Here is a 16,183-nt window from a genome sequence, read left to right on the forward strand (position 1 = left end):
AGAACAGTGAAATACACAACAGCAATACCATACTTGATCAGAAACTTAATTCAGTATGACTAAACCATTCCAAGATTTATCCTCTTATTCTCTAACCTTTTACAAACTTCTGGATTGCACATCCTCCTTAACCCAGGACTCTATACCTGACTCCTTGCTTTCTTATCACTCATAAAATCTTAATTCAAAGTACATACCTGTACTTGGAACCTAGGACAAACAACCCTCCATGAAAGCTTCCAGGTTTTGGAGTAATACAAACCCTTTAGCAGTAACTTAAAATTCATACCTTAAGCTTGGTTTTGTATTCACACAGCACTCTCTTCCACAAGGACTCTCCCAGCACTGTGCTGAACAGCTGCTAATTGTATAACAAATATACAATGCACTTCACCTGTTACTACAGTGATTTTTTTTTCCTTAAGGGTGAAGTTTGCCCATTCAGGGGATCCATTTCAGCAGAGTCTCAACATGTTGAATGCTATCAAAATACAGACCAAGAAAACTGCCTCTGCTTCACAAAATTTAGAGAGCAAAATTAAACCTTAAAAGCGCAAGGAAAGAGCGTAATTTTAGTTAGCATAAGAGAGTGGTCAGCAGAAGCCTATGTTGAGCTAGATTTCACTAATCTAGAAAACAAATTCTTAACAGTGTAGCTTTGTGTAAATTCCTTTAGCACAGAAAAGCCAGCATGGAAAAGCCACACACAGTAACTTAAAAGGTGTGACAGCACAGTCAGTACACAGACAAGGGTGATGATCTTAACGAGGGGGAGATGCAAACAGGCTTGGAAGCGGTAATTTGTGCTTCATGCAACAGCAAAGGGAAAACCAATACACTTCTGAGGCCTCTTGTCCTTAAGCAGTACAACAGACTGAAATAATGGGAGCACTGAAGACAAGACCCAGCTGGATGAACAGGTGGTAGGATGGATAATGGTGATCTAAGAGATGAACTGCATCCACAAGAGAAGAGCACTCCCCTGGCCTGTGAAGTCAGAGCCACACACTGAAGGAAGACACTGAGGGCAAAAATACATACAACTGAGGGATCAGATGGGTCATCAACATGGGATGAATGTGAATGACTGAAAATGTGCCAAAAAGTAGTGCTGACAAAGACAAGTGATGGTGAGAAGCTGGGAAGATGAAGCAGGAGCACCAAAAAAAAAAAAAAAAAAAACAAAAAAAAAACCAACCCAGGATAAAGTGGTAAATAGGAGCCTATAAGGCCTGGAAGTGGCAAACACCTGCACGGTGTGAAACCAAAATAAGAAATAAGAAAGGAAAGCCTCAGTATGAGGGCAGCTGCAGCAAAAACACAAAGACATTCAGGTCTCTGTGACATACTCAAATGACTGAAGTATGTAGAAGGTGCCCAGGTGCACAACTGGTATTTAGATGGAGTTGCAGAAAGCAAGTGAAGATAGCAACGGCAGGAAGATGTGTGACACGTGGCAGAAGTTCAATGCAGATACAGGGAGCGATATGTCATATGAAAGGGAATGGGTGGTGCAGGGATGCAGAATATGAATTTGCTTTAGTGACAGGAGATAAGTCTTATGAGGAAAAGGGAAGAGCACACAGCTAATGAGAAGCCAATGAACCATGAGAACAAGAAACCTGTGAGAGGAAAGGGTACAGGAAAGAGGCATCACAGATGAGCAACAGATGACCCTCTAAAAAAATAGCACATACTAGCTTAGCAGCATTTCCACCTGTCAAACTGCATTGCCAGGGTATAGACTGTGCCACAGGCACTGCCTGAGAGAGCTTGTGGAGCATCTGGGAGAGAGTTACTGCCTGCTAGTAAAGTGCTGTATGCACTCAAGAAGTGGCAGAGACTTTCATCCCGTATTTCTAGATGACATCGTGCAGCTTTTTGAATGACTCGCATCTGGAGCACCCTTGGTTTCCAGAGACACCATTCCTGCAGGAATATGTACAAACCTGGGGAGAGCCTTGCACACACAGCTGCCCTGCACACACTGCTGCTACAGTGTCTCGGAAAACAGGTGTTGCCAGGCTATACAAGGAATCTCTGAGGTTTGTTTTTTAGAACTGAACTCATACTAGGGCTGGAATATCGTAGTCAATAGTGGAATATCATTGTTAAATACTTCTCAGATGTGTTCCTTATCGTTCAAAATTCATATTAAAAGGCAGAAAATGTTATTGTAAGGAAGAGGGTTTTTTTTTCACTCAAAGAACAGCTAAAACTGCAAAATACACAGAACATTTTCTCCAAGAAAACCAGAGGGCGGATCTCTTAATTTACAGTATCAGGCTATGAAAAAATAGTATTCCAAAGTATGAAAACAGTGTACAAAAATATGGAAAAACACCAAGACCTTTAATAAAAATATTAAAGTCTTCAGATTAACTTGATCTCTTGACGTGCTTTGCAGTAATCACCAAAAATGAAACAGCAGAGTCCCTTAAAGCCCAAACAGAATTTGAGTTACAAAATAACTTGAAATTTTTAACCTATAACATAAAGGCAGAAAGTGTTATTTTAAGGTGCGGGCACAGAAACAACTTCTCACGTGATAAGAAGCTAACTTACAGCCTAACTATCACATATTTATTGTAGCTGTCCAGGCATGTATTTTCACCATACAGTAAGAGCAAGATAATCTTAAATAGATAAAAGAAGTATCTCACATTTGTACAAAAAAAGCCTTCATACATGCGAGCAGTTCAGAGGCACCTTAGCTTACTTTATGGACATGTGTGCCGATGCCCCTTGCAATCACACTTCTGTGCAGAAGAAAACTTATCTTGTAGATGACTCATCATAGCCTGCAAAAGTGTCTACAGAGCTCACTTTGCTTAGCTGAAAACTATGAGGCATTCCACGAGGATTAACTGCCCCAAGTGCTCAAAAAACAGTCCCCAAATAACACTGGGGTTACCACTTAATAACACTTTAAGAGGTTTATATTGAACCCTTCCCATAGCTGTAATGTTAAAACTTGAAGAAAAAAAACTGACTAGATCAAGCATTCTCAATATCCAGGTTTGGGTTTTAAGAAGTACTGCATAAAGATCAGTTACGTGGCTCCTCCTCAGACATTCCTTCTTGAATTCAGTCCTCTGCTGAAAAATAATCTTCATCTCTCACTTCTCTGTACTGCATTGAGGCGTTTCCCTCTGGTTCAAACTTGAGCATTTTTATATTCAATCTCTCTGCAAGCTTCTGTGCTGCAAGCTTGGCCTGCATTTCCTATATAAAAGAAAAAAAAAAAAAAGGACACAAGTTAGAAAGTGTTCATTTATCATTTTTATCCTGGTCATGAAAAAACTAATATACTAAAGTATAAACTTGAAATCATAATACTAGTAATTCCAGAGTGGGCTTAATTAAGAGTTTTAGTAACTAGCAAAGAAATTTCACGTTTCTTTTCACACTACATAACTGTGCTATTAATATTTGAAGACCTTTTATAAGAGTTGAAATTCCCCATATGGCAGTCCTCACCTGTGATACACTAATGTCAGCTTTAACAGAACCAAATCAGTCCACATAAGAGAGCAGCTGTGCATAGTAACCACACAGCAATAGCAATGCTTGTCATTCAGCAACCTCAGCAAAAAATCTGTCTCCATTTTCCAAATAAATTACTTTCCTTAAAGTGCCAAGATGACTAAATTAGCAAGTGCTTTTAAACAATAAGCAGCAATGAACAGTTTTACAATAGTGTCTAATTTAAACATTAGCTCGGCACTACCTGGAAAGTCAAAATCAAAATCCATTACAACAGAATTTGAAGAACCTCAGAACTCAGATTCTCCAGGCACAGCATAAATAAAGGCAAACGCAGATACTTGCATATTTTAAGAATAACAAATACTGCTAGGCCTTCATTTATGCAAGGGCCAAAACTCTTTAAAGAGTTAAAGAGGCAAGGTATACATTTAAATTTCTAGTCAGAGGTGAAGTGAGTGCAATGAGGTTAGCACAGAAACACACGAAGAATAACATTAGACTTTGTTTAATGCAGGAATAACAGTTTCAGAAGGGATTAATACATTATTTAATTATATCATTAAAAGAATCAAATACAAGAAAAAGTGCCTTTCCTCAAAGTCTGCCCACCTCAATTTCATCATCAAATTCATCGGTATGAAAAGATCCCTTTATGCTTTCTTTTTTAGGATTGATCCCAATTATATAATTGCTTTTCAGACCAAACTGTAAATTTATACCTCATAAGCTCCTTTTTGCTGTATCTGAATTGCTATGGATTCCTCTATGGATAATAGCTTAGCAGGAGAATGGTGAAGCGGTGGCAGCCGAGCTGCTGTGATGTCATTCAAATGTTTCTTATCTCTAAGTCGTCTCTCTTCAGTAGTAATTGGAGAGCCAAATCCCCCAGGTGATTGACTGGATGAGGAACCATGCGATGATCCACTTTGCTCCCCTGATAATCTGGAAGAGATAAAAGTTGTGACCCAAATTTGCAGCACAAGGTTGAACAACTTCTGTTCCAAAACTTATTTTCAACATGTAAGACTTGAAAAGAAATCTGAAGTGTTATGACACCATAAACAAATAAAAATAAGCAGCACTCAGAAAAACTAAAAAGATTTCTCTGCAGAGAGACAATATCACAAGTTACTCCTGATAGTGAACAAAAAAGGTATGCCAATTAATTAGCAAGCATGAAATAGCAATGCTTTGGGAGTCACACGAGGTATAAACTGCTACTGCTATCAGTACAGACAATGTGAATCGTAATATCTCTAGAGGCGCAGGAAAAGCAAAAGGCTACCTGCTATTCAAGTTCTACAAGTTCTAGAATCGATCCACTAGAAAGTTTTGCCAATTGTTTAATAGTTTTGTGGCTTAAGCTATGAAACTCTATGAAGATTCATGACAATTGTTTCAAATGGGTACAATTAGACTCCCACTCGATACTGAGATTCTGTGGCACTTAATGCTAAAGAGCCAACATATTAGCCTCACATCATATAACTTTAAATCTCTTTAATCACCACAAGAAAATAAACTTACCATGCTTGTTCTGTACCTTTTCCAATTTTATACAAGTCAATTATTTCACAAAAGGTTTTTCTATTCCATAATACTTACACATTTGTTTTAAATTTGCTTTTTTTAATGACTGGATTCTTGGCTCTAGACTCTAGAACTTCAATATAATGTGGTGTCTTGGGGTGCAGGCTTCCAAAGATATTGCCCTCATGTTTAGCCACGTTCTGCTCTTTTTCCAGTACTTTTTCACTATTATCCCCATCTACAATTGTAACTTTTTGAAAGGCATCAACCAACGTGTCTTTACTGTTGTCCAAAGCATCTGTACTTTCTGTCCCATCCTCCATATTGCTCTGAGATATCTGCTGATCATTTTTCAGACAACTGCTCATGGCTGACTTGGAGACAACTTCACAAAAAAGGTTCTGATCTTTTGTAACAGTCTTTACTTTATCGTTTTTCCTCTGAGTCCTTTGATTTTCCAGAGCTGTATTTGTCGCATCTTGCTCGACAGATTCTGCCTCCTGCCTTTGGGAAGAAATTTCAGAAACTTCTTTAATATTAGAGTTTTCATTAAAGAGTGAGGAATCTTCACGCTTTAGTGTGCCCTCGTTTAGGATAACTTGCTGTTTGCTTGTATTAATCTCCTCCTGTTTCACCTGAAACTCCAACCTGACAGCAGATAACAGCTCAGCCGTCCTTGCTAATTCTTCCTCTTGTAAAATGGCAAGCGTCAGCTTTTGAGCAAAATCGGAGATCTTCTTACCCTTATCTGGAAGCCTAGCAATGAATTTCCTAAAACAAACAAAAAAACCCCTATTAAACGGGGTATAAACAATCCTATCTCAATCTGACATACAAAACTGTTTTATTAGAACACTTAATGTGGCAGGTTTCTCATTCTAACATTAAGTTTCTTATTTACATACTAGACTTCTGAAAAGTGGTATGATGCAAAGCACTTGCAGCCTCAGATGTCAACTGTGATAAAGCAACTATTACATTTTTTTTCTGCTCAAAGATGTAACTGCTGCTCTGAAAAGTGCAGCGTGCAAATATCATTTCGTGTTTTCATCACAGTGGAGCACACAGGTTTCTCTGTCCATACGCCCAGAAATAACCATACAGGTGTTGCTGTGAACACCCACAGGCTGTAAAACCACACAGACACGTATAATTTGAACGATGTCCCCCCGGCTGTGATCTTGAGAGCCCAGACAGGAAGGCGCTGCGCGGCTCCACAGCCTACCGCAGCGACAGGGAAGCTACAGAGAGGCCGGGCGGGGACAGGGCCCACGGGGAAGCGCGGAGGGGCGGCAGCCCCGCGCCCTGCGGGGAGCCCCGCATCTCCAGAGAGCGCCGCTGCTGCGGCAAAAGCTGGAAGCCCCTGCGAGGTACACGCAGCTTCATCAGCACCCGAAGAGAGTTAAACAAGAGGAGGAGGTTTGGCCGCTGCCGCCTACGCGGGGACGGGCGAAGCCGGCGGGAGGCCTGACCCGCTCCTCGGCGCCCGCGCTCCGCCTCTCCTCACCGGTCCGCCAGCAGCCGCTCCTGCCGCCTCAGCATCTCCCGCAGCTCGGGGAGGCTCCGGCCCCGCAGGCCGGCGGCGCCGCCGCCGCCCGCCGCTGCCATGCCGCCCCGCGCCACCGGTCACCGGGGCAGCCGCCCGGGCCCGGCGCCGCGGGCGCCGCTTCCGCAGCTCCTCGGAGGCCGCCATCTTACCGGAAGCGACGGCAGGGCGGCAGGGCCCGACTTGGTCGGAACGCGGCGCCGAGCCGGCCGCCGCGCCAGGCGAGCGGCCCCGCCCCTTCCCCTCTGGGAGGCCCGGGGAGTGCGGGAGAAACCACCCCCAGTACAGGGCGGGAAGGGGGGCGAGGCGGGCGTTCTCAGGGTGCAGAGGCCGGTGGGGGCTTCCACCCCACGCGCCGGGACGCGTTTTGATACGTTGACACAAGCCTAAAATAACGTCGGACGGTTGTTTTCTGTCGGCTCAAGCAGTTGTTGCGCGGGGCGGAGAGGAGCACGCGCCGGCCTCCCCGCAGGGCGCGTCAGGCGCCGTGGCGACTTGGCCGCCGCGCGCTGGACACGCGTGGGTTACGTTCCGCGTCGGTCCTTGTGTCACAAAATCCTTATTACAGAAATTGACCTCGTATTCAAGAAACATACTTCAGCTGAGGCTGGGTGTGCGAAGTTGTGCGGAGCAGAGGCAGACTGCTGGTGCTGAACTCGGCGCTCTGGGTACGCGCAAAAAGCTGCAGAAGCTTAAATGTTTCTTGCTTTAATTATTTTGCATTTTCAGTGACGAAAGCCATGCCATTTCCATGTGTTTGCGTAGCTTTTAGCGGAGTATCAACTCCAGTTTAGGACTCAAGGTTTAATTTTCAGAGATTTGTTAAAGTTTTCTTTACATGGCATCGTGTTTATGTATGATACAGAGACTCGATATAGAAATTTAGACTGTGATACAATGTTGGCCTGCTTACTGCCAAGTTTCCTAACTGATACAAGTGCCATGAGCTTTAGTAAGTCCACTCCATCTAGTAGGAACAAGGTCATTAGCGGAATGGTAGTTCCCAGGTGGCAGATGTCAGCCTTTTTAAGCTGATCCCAGTGGAGGTTTCTTGATCGAAGTAATAGTAAAGAGGCGCATTTCTCAGAGATTGTTAAAACAGTTGTTTTATGAACAGGATGAACGGAGGGCCTACCCCGGAGGGACTGGAGGAGGAAGCGTTTTAAAATGGCTGCCCGCCCCTTTGTTTGCTCAGCTGGAAGGTGAATGGAAAGGCTGAGGGCCAGGGGAAATGAGATTAATCAAGTAGGCAGCTACCCATGGAAAAAAATACCACGATCAGGGTGAGAAAAGCCAAGTTAAGTGACTAGTTGAGGAGACCGTTTCACTGTCTGCTATACACAACTTGGATCATCTCCCGTGGAAAATCCCTCAGGGAGTTTTCCCTAAGAGTTGAGGGAAGAGGAAATCACTGTGAGCTTTTCTCACCAAGAGATCACCCACTGTTATAAGGACACAAGTTCTCTGAATTGCTGCCTCTGTAACGCATGCTTAAGTTATGCCACCTATGTAACATTTCTGCATCTTGAAGAAGGAATGCTTTATCTTGCTTTTTAGCCTCCTTCTCCTGTGTATACTGGAGAAAGTAGGAAGGCTGGGCATGGAAACAGCACTGCTTCTGCCTGCATGGAAGTGAGAGTCTAGAAGGAAAAATCTCGTTAGACGGCTGCTCTGCACTTACGTGATGATGGTTCATCTCAGTTCAGCTGCTGCTATTTACAGGTACAGAAAAGTAATGCTGGTATTTACAGCAGGTTTCAGCTTATGTGCTAAACTGCATAAACACAGAAAAATAGAGCAAAAAATGAAGAGAATAAAGTCCTAATAACATGACTGCTGGGAATCACGACTGATCATTCTGTAGCCTCACTTGGAATACCATTCACCAAGCCTGTACTTGTCCAAGGTCATTGGGAAGGAATATTGTTCATCTTCACAGTTCGGGAGTGTTAAGGTTTGGAATACCATAGTCTGTTTACAGGTAACACACAGTTCCAGAATGATGAACAAATAGCTGAAATTTAGAAGGTGCTGGAACAAATACATTCTTGTTTATGGAGAGATGGGCAGCACCTAGCTACAGCGCAATCTAGATAGTATCAATCTAGATACAAATTTGAAGAACGAAAAATAGTTTTAAGCTTTCTCAGTCAGGACCAGAAGTATGGAGCACTTGTGGGGCTGAGGAAAATTATATACTTACACAGTGCTTGCCCTGGGGCAAAATACAGGTGTGTAGGAAAATCCTCACTAGCCACACTCTGAACATGAGTAATCATCATCCAGCAATACCTACTGCAGGTTTAGTCTTAGGACTTTGCTCTTGCTTCTCTTGGGAGACTGATACACTGTCATTATTTGCAGTGCACAGTCATATTTTTATTGTTTTCCTCAGCGCATGCTTGGCCTTTTTAATTAGAACTTTTATTTTGTTTCAGTTTCTTGAATATTTTGATCAGCATTCATGTGAGCTAAGTATATAACAAAAATGCGCCTTTTATTATTTCTGACATAACAGGCTTTCCTATGTTTGTCACTTAGGACATTATCTCAAGATCTATTATTAGATAGTTTTCAGTCAGTCTGTTTTCTGTCACTAGATATCTAGAGTTAAAAATAATTTATTCTGCAATAGCATGGTTGGAATTACTATACAATTTAGTATTACTTCTACAAGAAAATTAAATTATTAGAATGACAATGAAGAAGAAAATGAGGTACACTAACAAAAAAGAACAAACCGCATGAAAAAACCAACATGAAGCAAGGTGTGACCCAGGAGTATTCATCTTCGTATATAATACAGCTAAAAAGAAAGGTATTCAAATAACTAAGTAACTTATTCTAGCATAGATTGTTTTTTAATCGATTACACCAGTTACAAGGAACATTGCAACAGATATTTGTGTCTGAATTTTTAGTATTTCTGTTTTATCAATGCCAGTTACAACTAAGCTGATGTATTCTAGTCATATGACATTTTGGGGGAAATGGCCATGAAGTACAACTGGCTGATTTTTTTCAGGTAGAAGAATTTCTTGTCAGAAATATCTGAGTCTGCCCAAAATTGGTATTAAAACTGACACTTGCTTCTTTTCTGTTAAAGGTATCATTTCTATTGTCCTTTTCTCCTTTCTTCAACTTTGTAAATATATAAATGTTACTCTTAGATCTTTTCACTAGGAAAAGGGGCAAAAGAGACTTTAGAAAGTTGGTTGGGGGGGGACGGGGACTACTTTTACAGTTTCTCTGCTTCTAGGTGGAAATATTGAGGGGCAGGAGGAGAAGAATCAAGCCACACATACAAAATAAGCCACCCCCAAAATAACAGGAAAAAAAATGGTATGAATATTTGGAATTAAAATGAATCATTTTAATTTCATGTAAAAAAGAAAAAGAAAACTTTTTTAATCAGTATGATGCACCTTTGTAATAATTAATTGTATTTTCCTTAATTTAAAGAAAATAACTCCTCCCTTAACCTTATTTCTCTAAAAAAGCCCCAAACACTTTAAAAACAATCCTGTATATACTTATACCTATCAACATACTGTTTTACATATGGGGAGCAACTGTCAGATTATTGTAGTATGCCTATACACCACACACACCTTTACAGAATATTGTAACCTCACAGATGTTCACTTTTACATATTTTCTCTTTAATCCACCAGGTCCCTTTTTCTTCTGAAAGTTTTCACATACCTGAAGTTGTAGATGGCTGCTATCACCTTGTTTTCCTGTGTTTCTTCCATGTTCTAGTGCTTGAGGTAGGGCTGGAAGGGCCTTAACTCATCAGGTCTCTTAAGCACATTTCTTCTTTTACACATGCAAACAGTCCCAGGTGCTGAATGGGAATGAAGTAAAATGTAAGTGGAATGAAACTCTCAGTATGTATGTCTCCATTCTGTGGAGCAGGGATTTCCTGTACAGAATTACAGACTTAACAATGTGGAGAGAACTTACTTCTTACCTATTTGCTCATCTGTCCATGTCTAAAAGTCTTCAGGTGTCAAAACAAGGATTTAAAGCCTCTCCAAAAAGCATTAGTATCCAGCTCCCAGAATCCTATGTTGTAGGTTTCAGCACTGAGCATTGCTGATCTCAGCAAGATTTTATGAGGTCCTTTTGGCAATCTGTACTGAATACACATACATAGGGAAGCACTACTCAAGTAAAAAACTTCACATTCTTCAGCTGAGCATTGCAAACCAGTAACACTGTGATTGTCATGTTTGCATAACCTCTTCATATGTAGTTGACAGGTAGATTGTTTCATTGTGTCAGTCCTAAAGATAAATCTCTATTATCAGTGAGTGGATATAAACTGTGAAAAAAGATGGGCCACGGTCATCCCAATCTCATCATGCTGAAGCCTGGAGAGCAGTATCCCAGATGTACTCAGATTTTATCTGTGGGATCTGAAGCTGTTGGGTTTTTTTGCAAGAGCTGCGCTGCCCAGTTCTTGTTTGTCCTGTGCAAGTAAATAGTTCTTTATTTCATAAAAGAGTTCATCTACTTTTGTTACTTGGCTTTGAGAAGAGTCTTTAGTAAGGGAGTGTCTTCCTGTTCTCAAGAGTCTGTCTGCCAAAGGAAACACTGACAAGAACATCAAGGCTCCAGAGAACCGCTTTTGCATTCACACATGTTTTGAACAAAAAAGATTGCGTAGAGTAAGAGTTTGCAAGGTTTTAAGTAAGTTATTTCTAAATGAATGTTGTCACAACAGAATAGAAAGTTTAAATACAATATTTATTGCAATTTATCCTTTTCAAGTCCTACATACAGGCTGTATTAAAAGCATACAATGTAACTGCATTATTTATACAGCATATATGAAAACTGTATCCCAAAATACTTTCCAGAGTATCTGGAATAAATCACAAAAGAATACTTATCATGGTACAAATGTAGTCATACAATTGACTTATATTTAACACACTTTCTGGGACCTATCTATATGGTTTTTATTGATGTTTACAGAAATTTTACTAGTTTCTAATGTTACAGTACTAATTAACCCAATCTCAAATTGACAAAATTTATACTGAAGTGTTACAGTCTTTTCAGTCAGATTTGTTATCATCTATGCTAATTTACATTGCTGCTGATTTGACTGGAAAGCTCTACATTTTCATGTAACACAATTAGATAAATACTGTTCCTCTCCTGTTCTTCGCAGTTTCCAAATTTAGACCAGTAGTCCAATCAAATGATGGTCATCCAGCTCATTGCATGTCAAAATGCTATTAAAATATAGCATAGACTTCCATCCTTCTTTGGTTTAGAAAAAAAATACCATTTTATCAAATAGACAAGACAGAATTTACACAGAAGACTTTTACAGGAAAAATTCAATGCCTTGCTGCAGTCTTGGTAGTCTTGAGCAGATGATCATCATTTTGCAAGTCTCAGAGTTAAAATAGCTTGAGTATTTTCAGAGGAGATCCTCAGGAGTATATTAAAAGTAGAATGAACTTCCTTTTGAAGTCTGTGTCAAAACAGCATTTTGATACTTCATCCTGCCCTCTCCTACCCTTCACTGAGCACTTCACAGTCATCAGGTTCTGTTTTCTGAATTCTGGCCAAAAACAGAGGGATAAAGTCTTTTTACTTGTTTAAACTTGTCAGTTAATGTCTTTTACAACAATATGCATTTCCTTTTATCTATAAATACTGCCTTCATCCATTCGTCTTAAGTTTGAGGGTAACTTTCACAAACTATGGTTCAGAATTAAATTCCTGAAATATAGAAAGAATATGTGGGCACAAAAAATGCTAAAAGGCATTATGTGATGAACTAAAGTTGCATCCCTAATGGACATCAATAGTTGGGATTATTTTTTAGTGTCTTTCTCTTCAAAAACAGATACTGTCCAAATATTTGCTGCTATCAGCCACTAGAGGGAGATATGATTACATAAGTACAAAGCTTATCCCTGAAATCTGAGTTGGGTCATTACCCGTCATCTTTTGGGTTCACCAACAGACACTTCCAATTTAAATGTTTTCTCATTTAGAGTTTCACTTCATGTTCTTAGTTGTTCATAACCAGAGTTCATTTAGTTATTGATCAAATTAACTGTTATTTGGGAACTTCGTTCAGCAAACTCAGTCTCCCAAATTCACTCAAGCATCAAAACTTCATTCAATCAAAAATACTCTATGCATGGTTAAGGCTACAGCTTCTCCATGTGTCAGCTGTTTCCATGTCTTTGGTATTCAAGTAAAAGACAATTCCTCTGCTTTGCATAATGAGAGGGTGCTTTGTCCGAGGACTGTTTTTATAGGGAGCAGACTTTATTCTCAGGGACCTTCTCTTCAAGCCCTTTCCCATTCCAGAGGTTTTGCACCTCTTCTCTGGGAAAAGCTGTTTAAGCATATGTGTGGTATTATGCCTGTTTACTAATGTGACAGCTGGAGGGTTTTCTTTTCCCTTTTGATATCTATGAGATCTTTTGCACTCCCTCATTACATGCAAAGTAAACAGTTTCCTTTTAGAGCTATTAAAACCAACACTGTATTTTTTAATTATTCTTTTTAAAGAAACATTGAGCAGCTGTTAATATTTGCAACTTCTATACCAGTGAAGATTACAGGCTTCCTTCACACAATAGATAATTTACCTTTTTGGTAATGGCTTTGATTGCAATTATTTCTTGAATTTTGTGCATAATACAATCCATAATACTGTGTTTGACTTTTTAGAAAGAATGACCATTTTAAGTTCTCAGGAGCTGAACAGGTCACGAGGAAAAAAATAGCTTATGTGCAAACAGAGGATGATCTGAACACAAAAGCTGGAGAAGTTTGAACTTCCCATTTTATTTTGTATATGCTCTGATTATATCAAGCAATTAATGTTTCTGCAAGATACCTGTACCACATCAAAACAGGCTTCTTTATTTAGTAGTTAAAAGCACAGCTACAGAATAAACAAAGTTCTCTAACAAATTCAGAAACCCGTGAAATAATGCAGTAATAAGATTTGGATTATGAGGTCAATATTACTATTTTAAATACAATGCTACTGAGTATACTTAATTTGAACATACAGTACTGAATTTAAGAACTTGCATTAGACTGGAGATAAAAGCAATCACTTTGTGAAGCCCTGCGGCAAGGTGAGTACCTCCTGGGATTGACATTCAATGCAAGAACTATATTAATCATACAAAATGTAAGTTGTTTGTTTTCTATAGCAGTTACTGTATTTTAAAAATGCCCTTCATTCATGTTAATAGAACTACAAGAAAATATTCAGAATTCATTTTAGTTCACTAAGACTGGGAGATCAAAACAAGGTGTAAAAAAATACCCTATATATATTTAAATAAGTTCAGTACTAGATGCAGTCATTCCTGCTGGTACTTTGAAGTCAAGGATAAGATTTTAAGTGCTTTGGGAAAAAGAAAAAAAAAAAAAAAAGGAAGAAAAAAAAAAGAGTACTCAAAAATCAAAATCCTGATTCAGGATTGCTACTGCTGTACAAATTGCAGGGACTGCTGCAGGTTGCTGTAGGCAAAATTCTATTTAATGAAAATACCTTCTTCTAATGGAAAAGTAAATAAAAAAAGTGACAGGGATCTTCCTACACAATTACTATTGAATGTATCACCAATAGTCACTCTGTCCCATGACTGAGGAAGTGCAAACCAGTGCCTTAGTCCAACAAAGCAAAATCCATTATAATCTGCTCTATCGCTTACTGTTTCGAGCAACAAACACGACATTCATCTGCATGCGTTGAAGGAATTGTTTGAAACAGCCCAGTTGCATCTCTCCCTCCCAGCAAAAGAGTGCTGTTTATGAGTGAACAACTTCCAGGTGAACACAGCCCTTACCTATACCAGGTTTCTGTGACAGGTGTGAACAGCCCTCACACTTTGTACATTGACAAAGGGGGAGCTTTCAGACTAATACCCTCTGCCAGCATAGTTTCAGATCCTGCTTCTAGTAATATTGAAAATAAAATATTAGAACTTCATTACACAAACAGAATTACAATACAACTGAAGAAAAATCTGTACAGCTATACAACTCCTTCCTTACAGGCATTTGAAATGACACGTTGCACTAGACAGCTTCTAAAGAAGCAATATTGACTGCTGTTTCACTCATCCCGCTTCCTCCATATCCCCTTCACAGTTAATGTCAGTAGTAACTTCAGATGCAAAGTTACTAAAAAGCTGCTTTCAGGCTAAATTTAGCAAGAATCCATGCTGCTGTTCTTCTCTATGACGTGATAAAAATTTATCTAATCAAGCTGCAAAGGTGCAAGATATTTGCTCGTATTTTGAAAGCACGTTGACTTGAATGCTCAAGATGTACTGTTCTTTGTGCTAAATTCCAACACTCTCTTGAATGGGGTGTATGTCCTCACCGGCCTTGCACTTTCAGGAGATCTTCTGTTCTCAGTACTTGTACTGTTAAGGAGACAAGAAAAAGCTTACTGAGTGAGTATCAGACAGCTGGGCTGGAAATGCCACAGCAATGAACTTGTGCCTTGTTATTGATATTGACAGGCTAAAATGAAACTATTGAGTGTATCTGGTATGTTCCATATTTATTTTCTATAATGCCACAAAGAATATTTGATAAAAACTGTGGCAGATACTGGCAAGTTCACATGCAGGCATCTGCTGGAGCTCATACTGGAATGTCCAGCAATACCTCTACTAGGACTAAGGATCCTGCAACAATAAAGACAGCAATATTACATTTAACAACACAATTAATTGTGAAGAGTAGTCCCATAAAATCTAAACTGCATAGAGGTAAATTTCTGCAGAGATATAAATCTCAAAAACAGGAAAAATATCAGATAAGTAGGGGCTGTTGGTTACATAGAGGGGCCCCAGAGAGGACAAAGATAGGTTTCTCTTGGCATCCTGAGTGAAAAACACTGTTTGAGGTTTCAAAACTCATGCCATTAAAATAGGCTCTAGGCTGAACATTGAAATGAGTGTATTTTTAAATTGGGAAGGAAATTTTAGTTTGTATTGCAGATTGCTGATTTCATATGCATTCTTCAAACTAAATGATTCAATTTGCAGGGCAGTTAAGATGGACAAGTTTACTTGTTGGTAGTAAAAAGTAATGTGCAATGGTCCTTCTTACCTTACTATTTTGGTTTCTGTTTTGCCCTTCCCTGTGGTGACTTGTTGGGGGGAAGATTCAAGTGCAAGTCCACAACCTTGCTCCAGGGCTCAGTGCAACCCTGTTGCAGTGTTCAGGGCAGAGAAAGGGGAGGAGGAGAAGGGGAGGCACAATATCTGGATCTTTACAAAGCCAGGCTGCAGAGCCACTGGCCACCACAGATCAGAGACAACCATTCCAGTGCAGAAGTGCTAATGTTACCGTACTGTTTACTTGGCAGTCTTCCACCAGATTGCCTAGGATATCTCCAGAAATTGCTGCAGCCCTAAACTGTTACTGTTGGTGTTGCCTGCCCTTTAAAATGGTCCTGGACGCACCTCCCGGAACACAAAGAATAAAGCATGCACGAAGCCAGCATTAACCAGCCTCAGGGTAGAGATGTCCATTGTCTTCTGCTGCGCTGCTAGCAGACACATTTCATCAATATCTCCCATATTTCACAAAGTCGTATCTCTTGAC

At 40.0% G+C, this 16,183-nt stretch overlaps 2 protein-coding genes across 8 annotated transcripts in view; one reads left to right on the forward strand and one right to left on the reverse strand.

Moving 5' to 3' along the window:
* Nucleotides 1–2,331: 2,331 nt before the first annotated feature.
* The window catches only part of MYZAP (myocardial zonula adherens protein), a 78,760-nt gene continuing 64,908 nt past the window's right edge, over nt 2,332–16,183 (reverse strand). For 5 of the 7 annotated variants that reach the window (XM_075505914.1, XM_075505915.1, XM_075505917.1 and 2 more), the window contains one exon: nt 11,339–14,991. In XM_075505914.1, the coding sequence (XP_075362029.1) occupies nt 14,886–14,991 (106 nt within the window). In that variant the 3' untranslated portion in view covers nt 11,339–14,885. Of the gene's footprint in view, nt 3,226–4,208; nt 4,432–5,094; nt 5,791–11,338; nt 15,786–16,183 lie in introns of those variants that run through there. The other 2 variants (XM_075505920.1, XM_075505918.1) reach the window with 2 other exon arrangements.
* On the forward strand, nt 5,879–10,415 carry LOC142411040 (uncharacterized). Its single transcript, XM_075504227.1, has 4 exons — nt 5,879–5,887; nt 6,208–7,233; nt 9,825–9,907; nt 10,240–10,415. Exons 1-2 carry the CDS (start codon nt 5,879–5,881, stop codon nt 6,934–6,936), a joined length of 738 nt encoding a protein of 245 aa, XP_075360342.1. The 3' UTR covers nt 6,937–7,233; nt 9,825–9,907; nt 10,240–10,415.

This window comes from Mycteria americana, chromosome 6, assembly GCF_035582795.1.
Source record: "Mycteria americana isolate JAX WOST 10 ecotype Jacksonville Zoo and Gardens chromosome 6, USCA_MyAme_1.0, whole genome shotgun sequence".
Classification (NCBI taxonomy): domain Eukaryota; kingdom Metazoa; phylum Chordata; class Aves; order Ciconiiformes; family Ciconiidae; genus Mycteria; species Mycteria americana.